The sequence below is a fragment of the Haemaphysalis longicornis genome, unplaced genomic scaffold (assembly GCF_048455015.1).
Source record: "Haemaphysalis longicornis isolate Haplotype H1 unplaced genomic scaffold, Haemaphysalis longicornis Haplotype H1 scaffold_5, whole genome shotgun sequence".
Taxonomy (NCBI): domain Eukaryota; kingdom Metazoa; phylum Arthropoda; class Arachnida; order Ixodida; family Ixodidae; genus Haemaphysalis; species Haemaphysalis longicornis.
In genome coordinates this window covers 63,435,512-63,461,013 of record NW_027526385.1, presented here as the reverse complement: position 1 = coordinate 63,461,013, position 25,502 = coordinate 63,435,512, and the positions used below count along the sequence as shown (strand labels likewise).

The 25,502-nt window shown below is 44.9% G+C and overlaps 1 protein-coding gene across 1 annotated transcript; it reads left to right on the top strand.

Moving 5' to 3' along the window:
* Nucleotides 1-1,205: 1,205 nt before the first annotated feature.
* On the top strand, nt 1,206-11,737 carry LOC144139711 (uncharacterized). Its single transcript, XM_077671994.1, has 3 exons — nt 1,206-1,676; nt 3,821-4,034; nt 11,624-11,737. Exons 1-3 carry the CDS (start codon nt 1,567-1,569, stop codon nt 11,735-11,737), a joined length of 438 nt encoding a protein of 145 aa, XP_077528120.1. The 5' UTR covers nt 1,206-1,566.
* Nucleotides 11,738-25,502: the final 13,765 nt, after the last annotated feature.

The window sequence follows — 25,502 nt, the reverse complement described above, 5'->3', positions numbered from 1 at the left end:
GATTTTTAGGGCGTGTCTGTGCTTTGGTTCCGCCAGTCGTAATATGCTTATTGTGGATTTGGTGGGACGTAACTGCAATATAATTTTCACGTTACGTCGCACTTCAAGTTTTTGTCTTTGGGTTACGTGTATGTAATTAGAAACACTAGATCAAAGTACAGTCGGATGTAACTTTAATTTAAAAATCGCACGCAATGGTTCAAGTAAACAGAGTCGAACTGGTTATGTTGCTCAGGGGCTAATAAAAAAGTACGAGTGGGGAAGACCGCTTTTTACCGGGCTGAAACGGGACCGAATAAACGAGAAGGTTGAAATGGGAATAGATTGAGTTAGGAACAGGCCGAATGGGAAATGGCAAAACGAGTAGATAATTTTGCGACAGATTTAAACCAGAGGGCAGAAGCCGGATGGTTGGAATAAGAAGGTGTTTAAAGTGGAACCTCCCAGAAATAGTGTGCAGACTACGATTGTTATCGACAATTCTTTCTTAACCCTCCCTGTTTGGGCAGCAATGCTATCTTCAGTGTTAAAAAAGAAATAAAACTAGCTTATACTGCCAAACAGTGAGGTGTAATTGGGTTCAGAGAATGTGGGCCTAGGGGCCTCACTCCAGCCGATTCACTGGTGGATACTGCGCGGGCAACGACCGCAACGTCGCATTGTACCACGACGTCGTCGGCTGCTAAATCACTAGCAACACTGGGGACTTTTTTGCCCTCCTCATCAAAATTCATTCCTCTGTGCCATTGCCCTTCCGCAGGTTTTGATAGCTTTTTGTAGCTACATTTTTGTCAGTGTTCAAGCTTGTCCTCTGTGAATCGTTAAATGCTTATTCGTGTTCACGATCCCGATTTGTTTTTCTCGATGCTCTAAAAGTAAATACTAACACTGCCCAGCCTCTTGCACCTATTAAACCCGGAGATGAACTCTTGAACCCTTCCTTCAACTTTTCTTTTCTTGAACTCTGAAACTGTTGAACGTTTTTGCTTGCGCTGGCCTTTGCCTTATTTTGTTTTAGGTTAAAACGTACGCACGTGTCTAGTGTCACCATCCCACTTTGGCCGTGTGATGAATCATCTTAACCTTTATGTATTTCTCTCCGTTTTTCGCAGATGCGGGGGACGCATTTTTTTTGTTTGTTCGTTTATTTCTCCACTCAAATAAAACCCGGTTGGCAGTCTCACGTACACAAAGGAGGTGTGGGTACTAACCTTCTTTTGCCCTCCCCTCTTGAGCTGTTAATCTCTCTTCTATCGGTTCTCCTACCAAAAATACTAAGCTTACACGAGTAAAGCAAGGCTAATTCCAGGCGTTATAATTAGGGGGCACATTACACCAAACATAAAGCGAAGCACCGTGAGTAGGGCTCGCATATGCGGATAACAGAAACAAAGCTCTCATAAATATTTTTGGCTTGCACATAAACTAAGATCCCCTTTGAAGCTAATATAATTTACGAGCAACATTTTTGTGAAAATTAATCAGACAAAGGTCGTACTTTACAGCAAGAAAAAAAGCCTAAGAAACTTCGGTCCAAATTTTTATCGGACAGTTATTCATTAAGCAATGGTCAGAGCTGAGGGTTTCGCAGTTCTCTTCTTTGCAGCAAGTCTCCTGGTGTGTTCGACGCAGGCGAGTATTTGGTGCAAGGACGACAATAACAACAACGTTCGCTGGTAAGCGTCATGTTTTCTGGTTTTAACTATAGTGTGCACGCAGCTTCACAATTTCTTTGGGACGCAGTTGGCATGCCAGATGATAGTGCACCGACATCGATGTTTTAGTTAGTGCGTTCTAGTAATTATTCAAATGTTTCTGTACGATTTACAACAGATAAACAGTACGCACTGTGTGTCATTTCTCTTTTAAATAACAGTAGTCGTGCGCAAACACTTTAATTTTTATGAACACGAACTATTTTAGTTGTAGCCGACAAAACCTTGTTAACTAAAACGCCTTCATGTGGTTTTTGTTTTATTGGTACAGAAAACGATGCCCGGAAACACCTTTAAGATATACATTTCTTCAAAGAAGGCTCAACACGACGAGGCTTTTTTTTACTAAAGTCGTTTAGACAAAAATGTGCCTTCGGGAAAACCGGAACTCAAAATTGTTCATTTTTTTGAGAGACCCAAGCGCAGTGATTGCTCTCCATGGAGTAAAAAAATTAGTGCCCTTCCGCTCTGTAAAAAAGGATTACCTGCGAAGCTGGACGCAGTACCCGAAATGCGCGGACACGAAACACAACACGCTTGTTTCTAATTTCCCATCGAGCAAAACATGGAGCTGTCTGTCTCCCTCCCGTGTCTTAGGCATCTTACTATCTTCGTAGCCCACCAAACAACGCTCTCGACCCGTTAGGACACCGGAAAGTTCTCATTGGGGCGGTGGACGTACACCTTTAAACCTCCCGCCATGAAAACGTACAAAACGTACATGTCACCTGTGAGGGCATTAAACCTATATCTGCGCGTGCGCGCACCCCCTCCCCCCATCCCTCCATTCCCAACCCGTCCCTGATAAACCGCAACCAGTTATGTGCACGTGCTTAGAAGGGAAAGGCACCGCCAAATTTGTCGCTGTGAAAGCCCTTCAAGCTGAACAAGGCATATTGTCTTACGTCGACATTTCTGTTCATTCGGGAGCGATTCACAGCTACTCGCCGAGCTAGAACCTGCAGTGGGAATGGTGGCCGCAGCGGCCTTCTATTTACGAGTACGCATTCCTGGGCGAGTTGTTGTTGCATTGTAGAAAAAGTCACAGCGGGTGGGGACAACGGCAAGAAGGGAGAGATACCACGAAGCGGTACTTTCAACTTCAGAGTTCAAAGCAGCGTTCCGTGGTGTCTCTCCTTTCTTGTAATTTTCCGCATGCACTTTGAATTTTTCATCAAGGCTTTCGGTTGTTTTCGCACCCATTCGCGCTTCGGTTATGGCAGACGCTCGTTCAGTTCCCGCTGTTCTTCCTCCGACCGAAGGACACGCGTCTTTCCACAGGGCCTTAAAATTTGGAAGGACTCCAGCTTTATTCTAGTCTACAAAGATGTGGCTGTCCGTTTACGTCGCGTGTCGTAGGCATCTCTCTGTCTGTGTAACACACCAACCCAAACCCAAACCGCTCGACCATTAGGGACAGGTGACAGGTCAAATTGAGGTCATACCAATGCTCGCATCTGCCGGCAACTGGTGATGGGTGCGAGCTTAGGCGTGATATACATGGGTAAAAATGTCGCGCGGGAATCTTTTCATGCGGAAAAGGAATTATGGGCTCACCTTGGCGTTCAAACGGGGCACGTTGCTCTGATAACGCTTGATAAGGAAGATACCGCCGTTATCAGCCGATGGCGCAGCCGACGGCGAGGGGGAATAACAGTTGTGGAAGTGGGGTCGGCAGAGGAGAGGAGGAGCGCCGCCTCGGCGCCGAGTACATCTGCTTCACCGGAAAGAAAACTAAGAGAAGGAGGGGGGGGGGGGGTAGACATATACTGCTTCGCGGTAAAAGCAAATGGCATCTCATGTAATAGCCGTCGTTTTGGTTTTTCTTCTTTACAATGACTGCTAAGTATAGCAACTGTGCAGCTCAAGAAACCAGTCTCCATAAGCAGCAAGCTTGCGGTGCAGTTTTCCTTGTACCCAAACTCTGCAATGTCAGCAACCCCCAAAAAGCCTGAATTTTGTAATGTATATTGTAAAATGTACTTTCCGCGCTGTGTTTCTTTTTGGAGATGACATCATGAGTGCTGCCAATGGGTCAAAGGCTAAGCACCATTGTTTATTTCTTGTAGTAAGCTATAATCTTGCGTCTTTTGGGATGCCAACAGGTCCTTCATGTACAAGCTTCCGAGAGTTGTGAAAAACAAACACGAAGTTTATAAAGGGAACGAGTATGTCTACGTTGACAGCAACACGAAAGCGCCTAACACGGAAGCGCTTAAACAGTATTGGCCACTGTCATCCAAGAAAATTGACAGTGATAGTGACAAGGGCGCGCTGGCCAACACAATCGCCCGTCTGACGGAAAACCCGATGCGCAAGGTAAAGTTCCGAAAGCTCAGCCTTAACCAGTTGCCGTAAATGAAGCTTCATTGTATTTCGTATTTGCTGGAAAATTCACGTACCCGTGGTTTACATAGAAAAATGTGGGCTCAACAGCAACGTAAATAGGAAGGAGCTTCGGCAAATTGGGTAGGACCGAGCTGCTCCAATTCTAATTAAAACGTTGAAATCTGTGGAAAAACCTTAGTTTAAATTAGCCATGACGACAGATTTAACTTTGTCCAATTTTGAACGTCTAGTCTTTAGAAACGCATTAAGATCTATTCGAGCACCAAAAACGCTTTAAAAAAACAAGCATATTGGAAACATTTCCATATTCCGCCACAATGACGTACAGTGTGTTGCGACGATAACTGGAACACTTTAAAAAATTTTCCTGAGCGATCCGCCGCTCTGTTCACGCTCAAACTTCACACAAAGGTCGCATTTTGTGGTCTATTTTGTTTGACACCGGGAACAACAACGGTAGTTACCTGTTTATTCTGAAAATAAATAAAAACGATTTTCGCCTATGGGAAAATGGCGGCGATTTGGACGTGCGAGCCCGAAAACCGGGTTTTCTGATCGTCTGTTAGCTCATTTCTAGGTGCATTTTCTGATCGTCTGCTGCACCATTTGGCTCCGTACGTGAATCCCAAACGTGCGTTTCACTCTGCAGGTGGTTCCGTCGTTCCAACATCAACTTGCGCTGGCTCGCACGTTCAAATCAGCGGCCATTTTCCCATAGGCGAAAATCGTTTTTATTTATTTTCAGAATAAACAGGTAACTACCGTTGTTGTTCCCGGTGTCAAACAAAATAGACCACAAAATGCGACCTTTGTGTGAAGTTTGAGCGCGAACAGAGCGGCGGATCGCACAGGAAAAATTTTTAAAGTGTTCCAGTTATCGTCGCAACACCCTGTATATGGCAAAGAGTGTTGTATCATGGGCCAGCGATACAAACTTCTCTTCAGTGTTTTAACTGCACGCTCACGCGACAAAACGAAATTAGAGGCCCCACTCAACCGCACCAAGGGTAGCTTAAATCAGCGGCCAATCCCTCAATCCCTGAAGCAAGATTCTGGGATGTCATAGAAAAATTGCGGGAAATTGGCTGGGGCTTCGCCACTGCTGCTTATGTTTGCATTTATCTCTCTGTTATTTGTATGACGTTTGCAACAAAGTTGGAATTTTTGTTCTTCAGACAAGGTAGCCGATTACTGATCAAAACGTATGTTGTTCTCGGGGCAATTTTAAATGGATGTGTGTTTCTGTGTCGCAGAAATGCCTCGACGTTGTCTTTTTTCTATTTTTATGCTATCTTTCTAATATTTCAACATCTTCATTTACATTGTGCGGATTCATTCTGCTGTCCCTTCCTTTCCTCCTACAGTTTGTTTATACGGTTACTGTGATTTTTACTAAAAAGTAAATGACGCCAGTAGTGCCTCAGATACTTTAATCGTAGAAATAAGTGGTAAGGTTAAAATAACCACTTATATAAAAAATAATGGGCAACCTCTTTCTTTCTTTCTTTCTTTATTGTTTCTTTCCGTACAGAAAGGGGAGCAGAGGCAAAAGGCTTGGAGCCTGACTAGGGCCCCTGCTCCGGTGGCAGGCAGCGTGCGGGCACAGTATATTATATTGCACACTTGCAGTCGAGTGTACAAAACAAAAACGAAAAAACAAAAACAAAAGAGGGCTACAGACTACAGAGAGTACATTTGCAGTCGTGCTCCTCGAACGCTCAATGCGCGACTACTTTGCACACACACACAAAAAAAAGAATACAGAACCAAATTTTCACACTGGATATGGTATCAAAACACTCGTGTGTTTTTTCGTGCAGGGCAAGGAGTGAACGAACAACAAAATACACCCGAAACAGAGACTTACTTCAGCATATATATTTACAATTTCGCTGCAACATTTTATTTTATACTTGGGTAAATTTTAGCTATATGCAATTAACTGCTCTAACAGGACATTTTTAATCTGTGTTTTTGACAACCGTTGGCGAAAATTAATCTGTTTCTGAACTTTGTTCAACAAGGAGGGGATTTGATAACCTGTGTGTTGCCGGCCATAGTTTGTTCTTGTAGATGGCATTGGTCGATGTAGTCTACGCAAGTTATGTTCTGTGGTGGTTACAGGGCTGGAAGTATTGTATAACTTGTTGTCTCTAATGTACTGAAGTAATTTGTAGCAATATATTTGATTTGCCTTAAGAAGTGAATGCTTTAGAAAGAGTTCATGAGTAGGTAGGTATTCAGGCCTGCCGTAGTAATTTTCGAATATTCTTAATACCTTCTTCTGCAACAATAGCAATTTATTATAATTCTGCGTAGTAGTTGTGCCCCATACTAAAGCGCAGTAGGAAAGCTTAGAGAAAAATAACGAATAATAGAGCGTCTTTTTTAACCATAACGGTATGATATCTCGAATTTTATATAAACAGCCCACCGTTTTGCTCAGTTCAGCGGTTAATTTACACACATGTGTATTCCATGACAGATTATTTTCAAACCAGACACCTAAAAATTTCTGCGCTTTTGATTGTTTGAGTCTGTTGTTTCGATAGGTCAAATGTATAGTATAATTTAGTGGTTTATTAATCGGTGTGAACACCACAAAATTGGTTTTACTTATGTTTAATTGTAACTTATTGATATGTAGCCAGTGCGATAGAAGGTGCAAGTATTGATTAACCCTAGTTTCCAATTGAGGCAAGGCCATATCCGTAAAGAATATATTGGTGTCGTCGGCATACATTATTATTTTGGGTGAATCAGGTATCGTAGGTAGATCATTTATATATAAATTAAATAGCATTGGTCCGAGTATCGATCCCTGCGGAACACCATTTATTATTCGAAGTTTAGCTGAGGATATACCATTTACTAGCACATACTGATACCGATTTGCTAAGTAGTTGCGAAATAAATCAAGGGGAACACCACGAATACCGATACTCTCAAGTTTTCTTAGAAGGATTTGGTGGTTTACCGAATCAAACGCTTTTCGTAGATCAAGAAACAGACCAATAGTGTACAGTCTACATTCAATGTTTTCAATGATCTCATTTTTAATGTCCAGCAGTGCCATTTCAGATGACCGACTTTTCCTAAACCCACACTGCGCATCGCAAATAATATTATATGTATCCAAAAAATTTTGTAACCGTGTATTTAGAATTTTTTCAAATACTTTGGAAAGCACAGGCAGCACCGATATTGGCCGGTACTTATTCGCAGTATAATCATTTCCACCTTTATGAATTGGTGTAACCCTCGCTACTTTTAGTTCATCGGGAAATATTCCAGTGTCGATCATCTTATTACCAATATTTGACAGAACATAACTGATTAGATCACTAACGTATTTTAAAGGGGCTACCTGGATGTCATCGAACCCAGCAGCAGTATTACGTTTGAGGTCGTTTATAATATTCGCTATTTCGTCTGGTGTGGTATGAAAGAGAAAAAAGGAATTCCTCACATTTGGGTTTGGCAAGGACAGTGTGCCATCCACAGGGGGAGCTGGCAAAGTATATTCTCCACTTTGTATAAAATACTGATTAAGTTCGGCTACCGTGTCCGCTTCACACATGGTGCCTTGGGATGTTGAAATTTTTATATTGGTTGTTTGTGGTATTCTTCCAGTTAAATGATTTACTTCTTGCCAAATTTTTCTAGCGTTTCCTTGCAGGCGTGAAAATAGGGATTCGTAATACGCTAGTTTAGCTTGCTTAAGTTCGGCGTTAATTTGATTTCTATATTTTTTAAATGCTATAAATTCAGTAATATCTTGCGTTTTGACAAAGGAGTGATACATTTTGTTTTTCGTTTCTATTTTCTTGAGTAAAAAGCGATTAACCCACGGCTTTCGTATCTTCCTCTCACGTTTTCTACTCTTAGTTTTTTTTGGAAACGCTTCTTCATAGCAAGCTTTGAATGTGCTCAAGAAAAGACTGTAAGCCTTATTGGGGTCAGGTTCACAGAAAACCGATGTCCAATTCGAAGCAAAGATAAGAGAACGGAAGCACTCGAGCGTGTCTGGCGTTATTTCGTGATAAGAGGGCGTGGGGGAATTTTTTTCCCTCTCTTGTCTTGTCGGCACCAAACAAAATATTGGAAGGTGGTCACTGATATCGGCACTTATCAACCCAGCTGATACATTGGGGGATGACACATTTGTAATGCACAAGTCCAGAAGCGTTGCACTTTGTGCCGTAAGCCGCGTAGCTGATTCGATGAGATTTCGGCAAGTGTATGTGCTAATAAGTGTGTCTAGTTCCTTACTGTAGGGATCGTCTGCAAGCATGTTTATGTTCATATCACCCATAAGTACAATTGAGTTTCGGGTATTACTGAAGGTATGCAGCATATTTTCAAGAAATGCAAAGAACTGTGTTCTGCTGCCACATGGTGGCCTATACACAACAGCAATTGTGACAGATTTAAAACGCACAGCAAGGCATTCCACATTTTGATCAACAAATGTAAATTCAGGGATTAGCTCGTGCCACAGTCGCTGTCGTACATATGCAGCGACCCCACCACCTCTTCCCGGTTCCCGGGTGACACTGTGGCAGGTATAATCATTAAGTTGTAGTGGACGTTCATTTTTTGATAACCATGTTTCAGAGACCAGAAGAACATCAAACTTCAAATCTATACTTGCACACATGTCGTTTATCTGCTCAGCTTTGTTTCTTATACTTCGCGCATTTAAATGAAGTGCTGAAAAGGCATTTAAAGAGGGGCGAAATGTTTCGTTAAACAATTGGTAGTCATAATAGTTCATGCCCTATCGCGGTTAGAATTAGCCGTACGGCGTCATCTAGCCTTATCTACCTGGTCATTTTTTCAATGTCATCCTTTTCGGCAACGCGAAGTAACGGCGAGTTCTCATCCTTCCTAGCAAACACCTTGCCTCCGGCGGTCCATGCGAACTTCCAGCCTACTTCTTTCTTTTTCTGGACAACAGCACCAAGTAGTTGCTTCGTCAGTCTTGTCAGATGCTCATTAATAAATACGGGTTGAGATTCGTCAAAACCGAGGTCGTTTGTGGCAATCCTAGCCTTTCTGGCCTTCGCAAGAAAATCGTTTCTCTTTTGCCTTCGAACGAATCTGACAACAATATTGGTCTCATTGTGCTTTGCGGTCGGTACCTTGTGACAGATGTCGATGTCGTTATCATCGACTGGTTCAGCAATTATCTGCCCAATTTTCTTTAACATAGCTGTTGGTTCAGCGTCGAAAGGGATTCCTTTTACTTCGATGTTGTTGGAGCGCTGGTATTGCTCCAGCTGCTCCAGCCTTTGCGTCAGCTTTTTGTTCTGAGATTTGAGATCCCTGTTCTCCCGCAGCATGCTCTCCATTTCCTTCCTCAGAGATTTAAGCTCCTTCACTTCTTCCTTGAGGTTTCTCAGTTCTTTTAGCTCATTTAGGGCTTTTTTAATGGCTCCCAGTTCATCCATCAACTCATTCCTTAGCTCCTGTACTGTTTGGCGTGCCATGACAATCACTTGTTAGACGGCAAACACACGGCTTCACAGAGGCAGTTTTCATGCGGCAGCGGTGCACCAATCAACACAATAATTCTGATGAAAAGGATCACTCGCTCACCTGCAAGAGCGGATACGTTAGGTGTGTGCGATAGTGCACCGCTGCCGAACTGCAAACGCCCGTCGCTCTGTCGTCGCTTTAAATCCTCGCTGCTCCGGTGCCCCCTCGTGGGAAGGCCATCCTATGCGCTGTTTACGCCCAGCATGGAAATCCAGCGATGCGCAGTGCGTCCAACAAATGATTCCAGCTGTCAGATGTCCAGCGATGGTGCGGCTTCCGTAGTCCTTTGCTCGGCACGTCGTTCAGGCGCAGCAACTGCAAGAGCGGATACGTTAGGTGTGTGCGATAGTGCACCGCTGCCGAACTGCAAACGCCCGTCGCTCTGTCGTCGCTTTAAATCCTCGCTGCTCCGGTGCCCCCTCGTGGGAAGGCCATCCTATGCGCTGTTTACGCCCAGCATGGAAATCCAGCGATGCGCAGTGCGTCCAACAAATGATTCCAGCTGTCAGATGTCCAGCGATGGTGCGGCTTCCGTAGTCCTTTGCTCGGCACGTCGTTCAGGCGCAGCAACTGCAAGAGCGGATACGTTAGGTGTGTGCGATAGTGCACCGCTGGCGAACCTCTGATGTAGGAATCCTCGAATTCCACATAGGTAATGCAATACTGAATGAGGTGCATTATTATAGCTACACTGAAAAGTTCTCAGGTTAGGTCCAACCAAAAACAAAAAAAAATTGAGGCGTAGAGCTAGTATAAGCTAGGGTGCCTTCGATAAGCGACCTTATGTAATATACTCCGTACCTTCACCATGACTTAAAAGAGCGATATTCCAGGAACGCACATTGTCGGTGATTACTTATAACGAAGAAATTTGTGAAGTAAATCTCCTCGACAGGATACGTAATCTCAACGAGAAAATGGAAGAAAGATGATACGGAAAGTTAGGAGTGCTTAGAAAGAACTTTCAAGCATTTGAAAGTAGCGATTTTGATTAGTTAACATCCTCGGGCGAGTCGCATGCAATTTCAAATTTACGCAAAAGAGGACAGTTGCACCCCGCATGTAGTAGGGAGATAACCCATTGTACATCAACGTTACAGAATGGCTGTAAGGTTGAGATAACAAAAGTCCGGCGAACAATAGGTTCAAGTAGCGTAGAGTAAGTACGCATTAAAGACAACGGATGAAGCCTTCGTTGCGTAGTGGGCATCGACACGCTACAAAGTGTAGGTATGCTATTATTCTAATACGATAACTTTTATTTTTGGTACTAATAATTATGTTTTTATACTTTAACCTCCCATGGGAGGGGAAAGAGCGCTTTTTTGGCGTTCCTAATGCGCATAACAATTCCGGTCAGTATACGACACGAACAGTCCAGCTTGTTCTCCAAGACTGTTCATAAAGCTTCATAAATGCTCGTAAATGCTGATTACTAGCCAATCTACGGTAATAGGTAGATTGTTACGCTGATGTCTATCCTATATTGTAGATACCCTCTACGTGGAGCCTAATAAAGTTCCAATTCAATTGCAAGCTTGCTTTATGCGAATAAACAGCAAGGAAAGGCGACGTTATACCTAAACATATAATGTTAGACATAACGCCGGTACTCGGCACGCCAACTGGTAACGTAAGGGGACCGCATACCCGCGTTGAAACCAATAAGGTCAGAAGGGTGGAAAGGAATGCTGATGTCTGAAACAATGAAATTTGTTGTACCACCGTAGGCACAGGCATGGCTTCGATAAGGCCAAGGCATGATTTTCCCATAACCGAATTGGGAAGCTGTAGCCTTAAGATCACGTTTTTAGCCAGCTGTATGCTTTTGGCCCACTATAAAGCAACTATTTCAGCTACCTGGTTCCTAGAGGGGGGACTTGTACGAGTAATGGTCAATCTGCCTGCTGCACCTTTTTTATACAAATGCGGAGTAGAAGCGTTAAAGTGGCTCTCTAGAAAAATACAAGCGCTCAAGCAACATTAGGTAGAGGTAATTTACTCTCCTACTCTTTCAGGATCTGACGTACGTTGTCTACAATAATAACGCTAACGAAGAGACGGAGAACGATGAGGAGGAGAAGAAGAATTCAAAAGGCGGACACACAAAAGGTGTTTATTTCTCTCTATAATCATCGTTTCATTGTCGTGCGGTCGCAGAAAATACCCAGCTGCCGTACTCTACGAAGGCAATCTACAGGGTAGGCAAAGAGTATTCTTTAAAAAATGTATTTCCGGAATATTTGTTGTAGTGCTCACTTTTTTGCTTTTCCATCAAAACGATATTATGTTGCCTGTGTTGCCTTGAGATAAAAATTATCCCCATGCAAGAAGTATTATGTGGGCATAGTTACGAAGCAGTAGCACAAATGAGCCAAACCAGAAATTAATGTAGTGTTTGTCAACAAACTTCTCACACCTGTTAGCACTGATGTAGACACCGTCTTCGTCAGAGGTGGGGATCAGTATAAAGCATTGTTACTATCGATCTCTCGTCGTTGTTGGCACACAGTGCACCCAGTCTCATTTTATAAACACAAAAAATGACGTGAACGTATCTCACAGAAAATACAGACCCGACCTTTATGAATGGTCTGCATGTTACAAAATAAAGATCGGCTAATCTCAAATTTTATATAAATCGCTCCCCGACATTGAAGTAGAGCATGGGGTCAGCGATTACTTCCAGAAGCGACGGTATTGGGTTACCCAACCACAAAAATTCTTGTCTGGCAGGCGGTCTGCTTCTCACTTAGCTTACAAGCTTGGTGATGGGCCTCCTCACAGTGAACGCAACTGGTGTTGTGAGTCAGTGATTGTTTATTGGTGACAAAGAAATTATTCTTTTCCTTCCGGGGAATACACAGTAACCTGAGTGTGGCCGTAGATGGGTCACATGAACCACGGGTTAAGATGAGAAAGAATATATAACGAGCAGTTTAGAGGCAGAAGAAATGGGAGTTTATTGGTATGAGTGGAGCGAGGTTGTTAGAAGTGTGACGTTCTTTAGCAAAGCAATCTCGATGAAAACTGTGTATGCAAAAACAAATTGTTCTACCGCGCGATCTTCCGACCCGCCATTAAGGGAAAAATCACTTTTTCACATTCGTAAACGTACCTAAAAACGTTACGTCATAGACGAGAAAGAATGGACAGAATGTCATGTTTTAGCAGCGTTCATAGTAGTGTCAACGCTCTTGGGCTCCAAAACTTAAAAAAAAAAAACATTGTCCCACTGCTATGAATTATGCAGCTTTATCCGAAGTTATTCTGCACTAATGCCTTTGACTGTAGCCTTAGCTGAAAACGTCTAATTGTGAGCCCCTCAAATTTGTTTCCCTTTCACAGGCCTCTTAATTTTCGATGAGGATACAGGCGTCTGGTTGATCCACACTGTGCCGTACTTTCCCAATATTCTTAATAAGGACGAAAACGTATACCCGAGTAGCGGAATAAAGAACGGGCAAATAGCATTCTGTGTGACATTCCGTTCAACTATGCTGGATAAAATTGGTGAGTTGATAATGCTATTACTGGACATAGGTTGTAGGCAACGTTCAGTCTAATTTCCATATGTTCAAAAAGTTGTTCCTTTGATACATTGTACACCAGTGTGACCTTTCTCCAATGCAATGTATACAGGCTTTTGTTATTGGTTTCTGCAAAAATTCGCGCAAAATAAGGGAACGATCTTCATATAAAGGCGCTGTTTATATATTTCTGATGATCTAGCTGACAAGATTTTTTGTCGCTTCCTAGCAAATGGAACACAACCGTAACGCTCCAAGAGAGCTAACGTTTAAGCCCATCTCACACCCGATTAAAAACCCGACCTGACTAACAAAGACGGTCACCTCACTTCAATCTCAACTACCACGGTGAGGTTGAGCTGCATACAAGGTTTGAAATTTTAAGTTTATATGTGAAACTTTATTTGTGTATGTACATCAATATAATTAAGATTAATGTCATCGCATCAAAAGCTTAGGAGCTCTTCTCCTCTTATTCATCACTGACTTTTACTTTCCGTGGTACATAGGGGCCAAACGATAAGCTGGCGTCATCTGCGGCATTGCAGTGGACTGGGAAACTGTATATCCCATTATTTCTTGCAGTTTTCCATTCGGTTCTGCACAGCTATGCCTGATGTAGCGTATACACATTGCCGCTACAAGCTTGGCACTGCAGAATAGTTTACTTTTGAAGTACGCTTTTATGATCTAAACCGTTCACCTCGTATTTTCTTATGTCGCTGCAGATATCTTTGAAAGGCAAATGTCTTCACCAATCACTGCCACGTCAATGCCTCTCCTCTTTTCCGCCCACACCTCATGCACATCTCCTCCTGCCTCGCTCCTCCCACGATTATTACGATGAAGGGTAGCTCAAGTAAATTCAATTTCGCCGCGTTCCCCTGCTTGCACTATCTGTTGGAACCTTTTGATATGCCTCCAGAGGGCGCTTTGTGTATCCGTCCAGTCACATTTTATCCGTCCAGGATAAAATGTGGGAAAACATGCAGGGGCAGAACCTAGTGATTATCGCAGGAGGAACCAATGACGTTCTGCAGGGAAGGGGCGCGGGAGTGCGCAAGCAGCTAGAAAAGGGGGTGAAGGAACTTCGGGAGCTGTGCCCACATGTGCAGGTCGTCGTGAGCACAGTACCAGAGATAATTGGGAGAGGGATACATGTGGAAAGGGAAGTTGTAGCGGTAAACCGAGACATACGGGAGCTGGGTAAGGAGCTGAGTTTCGCTGTCGTAGACATCAACAGGGATGTCCGATGGATGGGCCGGAAAAGGGCGTTCCAGCGTGACGGAGTGCATTTCAACGGGCAGGTGGGAGCAGCCATCGGAAGACGACACGCGGCGCGAACTGTGGCTTTTTTAGGGGGCCCACAGGCCTTTGCGAAGATGGCGTAGACAAATGCAAGGAGCAAAGGGAGATAGCGGGGTCGGGGCAGATCGGTGCAGGCAAACGAAAGGGACGACGACGGCGTGTAAAGAAGAGAGGGGGGAAACCTAATATCGCGTATATAAACATGCAGGGTGGCAGGAAAAGAGAGAAGTGGATGGAGATTACTAAGCAGCTAGAAGAGGAAGATATCCAGGTATACGCTGTGACCGAGACGCACCTACTGGACTTTGAGGAACCTCCGGTAATCGGAGAGTATGTATGGGAAGGTTGTAACAGGACGGCGGGATTGAGAAAAGGCGGAGGAGTAGGTATGCTGGTACGGCAGGGGACTAATTGGAAGAGAGTGAAAGAAGACTGTAAAGAACATGTGTGGATGAAAGGGATAGTGGAGGGTAGGGAGATGGCTTTAGGGGTGTCTTACCTGTGGACGGGTAAGGATAGCAAAGAACAAAACGAAAAACTGGTGGCGTGTCTAAAAAAGGACATCGAAGATTTGAAAAGTTCCGGGGAGGTACTATTGGTAGGGGACATGAACGCCCACATTGAAGATATAGACGGGTACACCGACTTCAACGGAAATCTAATGCTAGATATGTGTGAGTACCAGAAGCTGATCGTAGTAAATAGGGAACAAAAATGCGAGGGTCAAATAACGTGGGAGTGTGGTAGGAGACAGTCGAGTATTGACTACTGCCTTATTTCAGAGGGACTTTATGAATGGTTGGATGGCATGACCATAGATGAGGAAGGGGGCCACAGTCTGGGCAGTGAGCACAAGCGAATAAACCTGAGTTTTGGGAAACTGGGGGGCGAAAAAACGGGTCGACCGGGGCAGCGCACAAAGTTAAACAGCAAACAAATTGCGGATATAGCCAAAAGCATAGAGGCTGACATAGAAAGAAATCCTGGAGAAGAGTGGGAATATGACAGGCTCATCAAGACTATGCAGGAAAAAATAGTAAAGGCAGAGGGGGCCAATCGATGGAGAGGGAAAAAAACACCCAAAAGCTGGTGGAACAAAGAAATAAAGGCGGCGATAGAGAGGCGTAAACAGGCGTCTAGAGAGCACAGGCAGGCCAAGAGGATGGGGAGACATCAGGAGGAGGTGGACCTAAAATGGGAGCAGTATAAGCAAATGAAACAGGAAGTGCAGCAATTAGTGCAGGCGAAAATAAAGGGGGACAGCGAGCGATGGGTAGCGCAAATACGAGGAAGGGGTAGAGACGCGCCGAAAAAGTTTTGGAACCATGTGCAGGCATTAGGGAAACGTACGAGTCCCACAGAAGGTGGTACTATAGAAAACGAGCAAGGGCAGATGCTCAAGGGAGAGGAAGCATTAGAATACCTGCACAAAATCATCACGGAGAAGTTCGGTAAGGTGGATGAAGAGGCCCCGCAGCGACACAGAGATGTCGCGGCGGGTAGGCCGAAAGGTCTAGAGAAATGGAAGCTGAAATGGAAAAGAGCAGAGGAAAAGGTCCCCAAGAACACCGCAGCAGGCACGGATGGGATACCGATGGAGTTGATTAACCAGTTAGGACCGAAGAGCAAGGGAAAGCTACTGCAAGCCATCAGAACAGGGATAGAAGAAAAGGCAATTCCGGCCGCGTGGCAAATGAGCAGGATGAACTTAGTGTACAAGGGCAAAGGGGTCAAGACAAACCCGAGTTCGTATAGGCCAGTAACCGTCACGTCAGTGCTGTACAGGTTAGCAATGCAGGCAGTGAAGTTCGAACTAGAGCAGTGGGTGGAAGAAAATAGGATATTAGGGGAGCTTCAAAATGGGTTTCGAAAGGACAGAAGACTAGACGACAACTTATTCGTGGTAAGCCAATGCATAGAGGTGGCGAAGATGCAAAACCGACCTTTGTGGTTAGCCTTTCTGGACATTAAAGCGGCGTATGATAATGTAGACAGGGGGCGGCTTTGGAGTATCCTGGAGGACGAGGGAGTTGGGGCAGAATTCATTAGCTTACTCAGGGAGCTATACCGGGAGAACCAAGTGCAAATAGTGTGGGAGGGGGTAACATACAATAGGCCTGTATACACCTACAAGGGTCTGAAACAAGGATGTCCTCTCTCTCCGCTGCTGTTCATGATCTACATGACGGGGTTAGAAAGGAAGCTAGAAGTCAGCACGATGGGGTTCGACTTATCCTACATGAAAAACGGGCAGGTGGTGGAACAACGGGTTCCGGGACTAATGTATGCCGACGACATACTGTTGATGGCGGACAACCGGATAAGTATGCAGGGCTTGATGGATATATGCGGTGAAGAAGCGACGCACCTAGGGCTATCCTTTAGCAGAGAAAAATCGGGGATCATGGTCTTTAATGACGGCGAGGAGCACAAAACAGTATCAGTGCAGCAAGTAGAAATACCATTGGTGAAAGAGTATAAATATTTAGGACTATGGCTGAACAACAGCGAAGATTACACGCAGGCGCATGAGGCTCACCTTAAGACGATAGGAAGACGGAACGCGGCTATAATGAAGCATAGATCCCTCTGGGGATACAGCAAATACGAGGTGGTAAGGGGAGTCTGGAAAGGGGTCATGGTACCAGGATTAACTTTCGCTAATTCGGTTCTGTGCATGAAGTCAGAGACCCAAGCGGGCCTGGAAGTAAATCAGAGGGCGGTAGGCAGATTGGCCCTAGGGGCCCACAGTAAAACTACAAATGAAGCGGTACAAGGGGATATGGGCTAGTCGTCTTTCGAGGCGAGGGAGGCGCAGAGCAAGATAAAGTTTGAGGAGCGACTTCGTGATATGGAGGACGAAAAATGGGCCGCGAGGGTGTTTAAGTACCTGTATTTGAGGAGCGTGGACACGCGGTGGAGACGGAGGACCAGACAGCTCACTAAGCGGTACGGAAAGTCGGTAGGGGACAGCGGGGTTTACACAACAGTTAAAAAGCAGGTAAAGGTAGCAGAGACGACGAAGTGGACAGAGAGAATGGAAGCGAAAAAAACCCTGGAGACTTATAGGGCAGAGAAACGGGAAATTAAGAAGGAGGGATTCTATGGCAATATGAGAGGCAGTGCGTTGCTCTTCGAGGCACGGGCAGGGTGCCTGAGAACCCGGGCATACACGGGTAGCTACAGGCAGCAGGATGAAACGTGTGCATGCTGCGGCAGTGATCGGGAAACTATAGACCATATTGTCAGGAGCTGCACAGAGATACGGCCACCGTGGGGTGAGGGGGAAACGACGCTGGCGGAGGCTTTGGGATTTGGGGCGAGGGGGAAACTCAACTTCAAGGCCATAGAGGTGACGCAGAGGCGACTGGAGTGGTGGTGGAGGAAAAGTAGGGAAGGGATGGGTACGAAGGCGGAGTAATCATGCGGACGAGAATTTAGAACAGCGAGGGGAGAAAAAAGGGGGGTGGGGGCGATGAGTTTAAAACAGAAAAAATTCCCCCGCATTTCCCCGAGGGGGAGAATGTGAAAGTGCGAATGCACGGTTGTCGGCCCGCTTGCGGCTCTTGCGCTCGGCCCCCGCAGCCCACCGCCTCGCCGCCTTCTCTTCCATCTCTTCCATCGGGTTTGTAGTATCACGTGTACACCACGCAGTTATCAAGCCGCTATAACGCCGCTGAGTCGCCAACGCACGCCGCTGACGACGTAGTTTGAATGCGTTAAAGATATAAGGCGCGTCACTAACACTGATATGAGCGCGTCACTAACACTGATAACACGACCCCAAACCATCCACCGCCGGCGGCGGCGGCGGCGTCGGCGTCCGCAGTGCTCCTCTATATTTAAAAAAGAAACAGCATCCGGCGCCAGGTTTCGATCCGAGGACTTTGCGGCCGCAGCGCGACGCTCTACCGACCAAGCCACGGAGGCGACGCTGATATCAGTGTTAGTGACGCGCCTTATATCTTTAACGCATTCAAACTACGTCGTCAGCGGCGTGCGTTGGCGACTCAGCGGCGTTATAGCGGCTTGATAACTGCGTGGTGTACACGTGATACTACAAACCCGATGGAAGAGATGGAAGAGAAGGCGGCGAGGCGGTGGGCTGCGGGGGCCGAGCGCAAGCGCCGCAAGCGGGCCGACAACCGTGCATTCGCACTTTCACATTCTCCCCCTCGGGGAAATGCGGGGGAATTTTTTTTTATATAGAGAGGAGGACTGCGGACGCCGCCGCCGCCGGCGGTGGAAGGTTTGGGGTCGCTTATAAAGTGCATTCGCACTTAAAAGAGGGAGAGATGGGACGGAGGAAGCAAATCTATAGGTTAGCTGGGAGTAGGGCAAGTAAACGTAATAAAACCGGCAAGTCGGTTGCTGACAACCGACGCCCCGATTCAAAGGGAAAGCCACTAATCACCATCATCATCATCATCATCAGTCCTCAGTGAGGGAGCCATCCAGCTTCCGGAGGCCCTTGGTTTAAAGGTTAGCGGAAAGGTTAATTGGACAGCAGTAGAGGTTAGTAAAACGAGGTTAGAATGTTGGTGGGAAAAGAGCAAGAGCAGAGAACAATCTGGGAAGATATGCGAACAAAGAAGTCAGACTAACACAGAAATTTCGTAAAAATATTTTCTTTTTTATTTTTAAAACATTTTTATTTATTTGTTTTGAAATGTTTTGGCGATGTGATTGTACAGTGGCGTTGCGACTAAGGCCGCTGTGCAATGCCACCCCGTTACAAAAGGGAAGCCGCTAAACATCATCATCAAAACGTTGTTTTCAATGCGTAGTCTTTGAAATTTTCTAACGTAAAAATTAAGCGGCGTTGCATTTTAATTTAAAAGGACATTGCAAGTATTGCTTATGTATGGAAGCTTGGCTTCACCGAAGGCTGATTCTGATTTTTTACTGAACAATGTTGGCAAGTGTAAACATCACCGCAGATTGAGTAGTTTGTAAATGTTTTGCCTATATAAATGTCTCGTTCAGCATTCCTTTGGTTTTTTGCCTCGCGGCTGAATCGAGGGACAAAATATGGTCAAAGATAGATATTCCAGGAATATATTACAACTCTGAGGTATCCAATGACATGGGGCAAGTGACTCTCGCAGCAATTCGTAAGAATTCCAGAGATTTCGAGGTCGTATCTCATACAAGTTTTTTTCTGGGCAGTAGCGGTATGCATGCAAAGGTTGCCAGACCACGTCTAAAAGTGTAATTACCGTTCAACCTTCGGCCTGTTCTTTCTTTAGGGGGAGGTATCACAATCCTATTCTGTCTAGCAGTTCTCGCAAAACCGGAGAATCATGGGGGGCTCGCAATCCCCTCAGTATCTCACTCTTGCTCTGTGCTTCCGGGAGGGGACGAGGTTGCTGAGAACACTTCCAGGAGAGGCTTTCCCCGCGCATGTTTTGTCAAAGGACTTCCTCGGCACCTGAGTGCGTGGATGCATGCCTGAGATAGCTCTGAAACGCGAGCCACAGGATGAATTCAGTGCATGCCGGTGTTCTGTAAGGGACCGATAGTTTTTTATAGTCACTTGTCATCGTATGCCCCAGAGAAAATATTTTGGAAGACCGCGGGATTGACATTATGACCGCCATTTTACTACTACTTCTGTTCTCTTACTGTTACTAAGAAATGAGTAAAGTTACATGGAGCGCATTCACCTCGTCCTCCTTACCTGACTAATTGCGAGATTTCATGCTGCGCCTGGAATGGTGTTTTTACCAAACACGTCAACTTGATCAGACTTGATATGCGGAGACATCAAAGCTGGGGGGTGACGCACAACTCACTGTGCCCGAATATCTCATTCCAAAAAAAACAAAAACATGTGATCCAAAAATACGTCGTGGCCTGGTAATTTTGGCGTGTTGTGCTCGGAATTTGGTGCTTGTAATCGCTGACGCTGACCCTCGGAAGCGCGATCTTGCTTGGAATGTACTGCACCACAGGCCGCTTTGCGTGGCTGTTCGTGGCGGCGGGGGCTTTTGCGTTGCCGCGAAGCCGTGGCGAAGCGTTCGCGAGTAGCCACTGTCGTCGGGCTCTGTGGCCCTTGTCCTGCCTGTAGGAGGAGCTTTTCTTTTTTGAAGAGGAGGAGCTCCTCAGACAGTGGTCTTGTGCTTTGGTTTCTGTACAGGAAGGGCGACTAGCCCTTATTTTCAGACGAGTGTGGCATAAGTGATTCTCCTTTGTAGCGTATACATCAATTCCGTTTGTACATAGTTATACATGTGGTTGTGTAGTTCTAGTATAGAATTTCCCCATTACACATAGCTAACATGATTGTGCTGACCATTGTAAGTGTCTGTATACACCTGTAGGTACTGTACATGACCGTTCTGTGTTCTGTGCTTGCAATGTAAGTTTTTGTGTTCAGCGTCAAATAATTGTGTTTAAGCACTACAGACAAACCAAACTTTGCGGGTATAATATAGTAGGAAAGATTACGGTCTTTAAAAAACCTGGGAATTTCGACCTTCAGCTTCTGTCTCTGTTTTCTTCGTTGCTTCACGATTACAGCAAAGCACCTGCGGCTTCAGTTTCCAAACATCTACGCACACAATGCGCTTCCCTCACACTTGAAGAAGCACAAAAATCTTGAACGGCTCTTGAATGAGGATTTCATTGCTGAAGTCCCTAAAGAGGAGGATATGCACGCTAAGCTCAATGATGTGGCCAATAACGACTACATTAGCTTCGCAAAGCACCCTGACTTTCATGAAGGTATGTACAGTAAACTTTATGATGCCGTATTGTGCGGTTAGGGTAGCATGTGCGGGCTCCCACGTAACAGTTTCGAGCTGAAAATGAAGGTTTCACATGTGCAGTAATCAAGTATCTTCTGGTTTCTACGTATGGACGGAAAATAATTTGACAAAATGGGTTTATTCATTAAACTATAATTGTCGAAAAAAGACTAAGCTGCCCCTGAATAAGGGCAAGAATGCCATCCGGCTGCAACTGTAGAAATTAGATTGTTTGAAATAAAATGGTTTAAATAATCCACGCGAAAAAAGTTCCAGCTGCAACGCCTTTTGCTCATGGAAACGTAACCACAGAGTACTTACACTGAAAAACATGAAACTGAGCCAGTGTTCGTCAGTATTATTGTGTCGCTTTTAAATTTAAATAGGCATGTCAGCCAACTAGTCCGACCTTCTAATTTTGCCTGAAAAGAATAAATCCCATTCCGTTCACCGGGGCCTGTGAACTATATACATCACCTCGCAAATGTCACTGGTCATCGCGTAACCCTTCAGTCGGTTGCAGGCCACAGGGCATCGTGGGAATGGGGAATGGGAATATGGCTGCCCGAAGTGACCAACAAAAGAAACAGAAACATTTGCTTCGCGAAACGGGATGCCTCAACAATAAGGCACAAGCTATGACAGAAGAGAACTGTTTATGGTCCCTCCCGGAGTACCACCACGGGTTTTTTATGACATAGACTTATATAATAGAATGCGGCTGTCCCGATTCTAGCCGCCAACTGGAGACATGGTTTCATAGGCCTCGTCTAAGTGGAGCTTTAACAAATTCCTACCCACATCAGATAGGGGAGACATCAAGCACATATTGTGATAACTGTGGTTTACGTGAAACTGTAGAATATATATTACTAGAATTCTCTGCTTATGCCGACTCAAGGTGGCGTTTACAGCATAAATATTGATTGTCTCCACCCTTCACCACTAACACTGAGACTGGTACTCGCACCATGGCCCTCTCCCTCTTCTCAGCGCAATCCCCTATCCGCATCTTTCGAGCTTCTCGGCTACGACATGGTAGGCTTCTCTTCTTTTCGAGAAACGTTTAACTCAACGCTTGATAGTATGACTACATTATAGTTTTACTTTATTCTTTTTTGTTTCTTTTCCCTCTGCTGCTTTTCTTCATAACGACACACACTGGATTTCTTCCATCTCCTCCTTTCAACGCCGAGTAGCATATCGGCAAACTCATTTCAGCAAACTTCTCTGCGTTTTCTTCAATAATAAAGAGCACCCCCCCCCCCCCACCCACTCTCTCAGTCTCACCCGCGCGTGCGTTATGTTTGCTGCACCACTCAAACGAAATTACACAAGCAATCGACATAGCTCCGAGTTCACTAACGACATAAAGCTTCAATGTCCTTGTTTGGGCCTTATCGTAATAGGTACAAAGAAAAGTATTAATAAACAAAATATACCACAGCGCTAACTACCCAGTAACATGTGTTTCGAGAGGAGACGGTGCAGGAATGCGTGTTGTTTGGTTACATTTGCTCTTACTACGGATTGCATTTACTACCGATTGCCTTGCCGCAGCGCCGCGACACAATGGAGGGCTTTTTAAAGTGAGCAGTACTTCGTTCTCGTACAGGTAACACAAACAGCCGTTCAAAGAAACACTGTTTTCAGTATACCAATAAATCGGTACTTACAAACAATTTGAAATCACAGATGTCAGCTTTTCCACATTACACAATGGACTTTCTCCTCATTGAAAGTGTCCCGCCAACAAGATATCGTGGTAAATTCTACCGCGATTCACATTCTGTTCAAAATTGTCTACGTTTCACCATCGTCGGCCATACCAGCATTTTTAGCATGGAAATTTTAACTTTAGAACAAACTGAAGAGGAGTACTTCAATTTCTGCTCCAGAGCGTCTGTTACGAACAGTTTACATGATGATTGCCACTCTGCAGAAGTAGTTCATGTCGTTTTCCCAATTTTCTCTGACCTGCAGATGTCTACTCGGGCCTCGTTGCCCCTATCCTAAATTCCAACCTGCTAGTATCCACGTGGCGTAACGGTAGAGGCATCAGGGTGCCCTCTCACCGCAATTTCTCCAAACGTGGAAAAACAAGAAGAACCCTCACGGTGGAAAATGTTATGTCTCTAAAGTTTGCCCTGAATTCAAAGGCACATTTGTACGTGAAGAACACAAAAGACCACAGCAAGTGGGCGATATCGAAGGACGGCGACAAACATTTTGTATGTGCCGGAACCATTAACCGCATGGTAAGTTGGATGATATTTATACACATAAGAATCTTACATTGGCGGGATTATTTAGTGATGCTTTTAACCGAACCCAATAGAACTCCCTGCGAGCTAACTTTCGATAAATATCCCCGTTCCGTGTAAAGGTACTACTACGAGCAATATGAAAGGGAACATAGGAACGAGTAAAAACACCCTTAGACCCAGGTATGAGTGATACGAAGCGGCCGCCGTCGGAAACAAAGTGGAAAAGGGGACGCTGTTCTAACAACTGTTCCCATTCCCGCCGTGCGTCTTATCGGCTGTCGGACGACACCATACTACTGGCGAAATGACGTAAGCTGCAGCTTTCTAAAAATTCCAGCGTGGTGGTTGTGCCAACAGTTAGTGGAAGAGCGCCCTCCTTTCCCCCTTTATTTTTTCACAGCGCCATCGACGTATCGCTGCGAGCCTGTTTCGAGGATGTTTTCCACGCGTTCCTGTGTTCCCTTTCATATTGCTCATATTAGTACATGGAGAAGGAATGCCTTAACCTCACCCTTATGATAAGATTAGCTTAATATCCTTGTGAAAGCTGTTGATTCCCCAGGCTAGTCTACAATGCCAGAGCCATCTGTGCCCTGAGTAGTGTCTTCCAAGCGACCGCAATGCGCGAGCATTACTATATGAACGTACGTTTTCCTGGACGGGTGTGGGAACACACATCGAAGTTATGCCTTGTACCGTATAGAAGTGGATATTTGTGCATTGCATTATATGCTTTCTCCGTATTTGGACAAATGTTTACCGGAAGACATCCCCGCGATGAAACTAACATGGATACATTTACTACATACATAGATTCGTATACATACTCCGATGATATTCTTGCTGTACATGGGTGTGTATATTTTACATAGCATATTTTTCACTCAGTACATGTAGAATCTTTCAAATGTTATTGTTTCTAATTCGATTGCAATCAACGTGTGGTTTCTTAAGCTAGCCTCCATTTTCATTAATCCAGAGATTGTGTTTCGAGGCTGCTATTTCTGCTAGCGCTTTAAAGTAAAATAACCTCGTGAATCGAATTATTGTAAATGCAATGTTAAACTGGGAAGATATTTATGCTCCCGTAACTTGCACAGTTTGCTTTGTAAGCAGTTGAATCGGTAAGAGATTTCGGCTCATCCGCAATTAGTACGCTTTCATATCTAAGCGACAGTGTCTTACAACCTACTTCATGCTACAGTAAAAAACAGGGCTTACATGAACGGTACCGTTATGAATGAAAATCAGAGAATTTAAATACTGTTCGTTAAGCCACACTTTCCTGAATGCGATTTAACAATTGACCTTCATATTTTCAGTTCTCGCAGTATCGAACTGGAGGAGAGACGCTATGCTTCCAGAACAAACTGCTTCACAATCTGCTATCAGAGAGCGTGAAAGACTTTGAACCAGCCTTGGGCAAGAGGACAAGAGATACAAGAGAATAAACGCTGATGGAAGCATCACATTTTTTTGACGGGGCTCTCAGTTCAAGACTTCATCGACACACTTGCTGTAACGGCCCTTTGCCCCAGTCGAAGCTGCTAGTCCGAGATCATTCAGCGACGGCGCTTAAGAAGGGTGATGGATTTTATCAATCTTTGGTCTGGTCGGACACTTCTATACCATGCGGTTCTGGGTACCCGGTGCGTTGCAAAACATGCATCGTGGAGTGGTGTACTGAAGATACAGGAATAAAAAATTTGGATTTTGAGAGAGTTTCCCGCATCTTTTTTGGGGTGTTGGGTACGGCGGGGGAATAGGTATTCCTTTCTATCTTATAATACTGTAAACTTCAGTTAATTCAGCAAATGAGGCTCTGTCTGTGCGCATGACCTTGGAGTCGCCAGGCGGTGTTGATCCCAGGCGATTACGTGGGCAGTCCTGCGCTGAAAGGGCAAGTGAACCGACCTTCAGACCGGTGGCACCTATTTCCATTACCTGTTTTCTTTTACTTTAATGTGAAGCTTCTTAGCGACGATTCCGGAAAATATGTATGATCCCCGAAACATGTAGTCCAATGCCTGTTTATACGGTTAT

Bases quoted from the DNA above. Each gene is read 5' to 3' on its own strand.
- LOC144139711 (XM_077671994.1), top strand. From the start codon at position 1,567: ATGGTCAGAGCTGAGGGTTTCGCAGTTCTCTTCTTTGCAGCAAGTCTC. The intron at 1,677-3,820 runs GTAAGCGTCATG...GGATGCCAACAG, and splicing joins AATAACAACAACGTTCGCTG to GTCCTTCATGTACAAGCTTC. The intron at 4,035-11,623 runs GTAAAGTTCCGA...CTACTCTTTCAG, and splicing joins CGGAAAACCCGATGCGCAAG to GATCTGACGTACGTTGTCTA.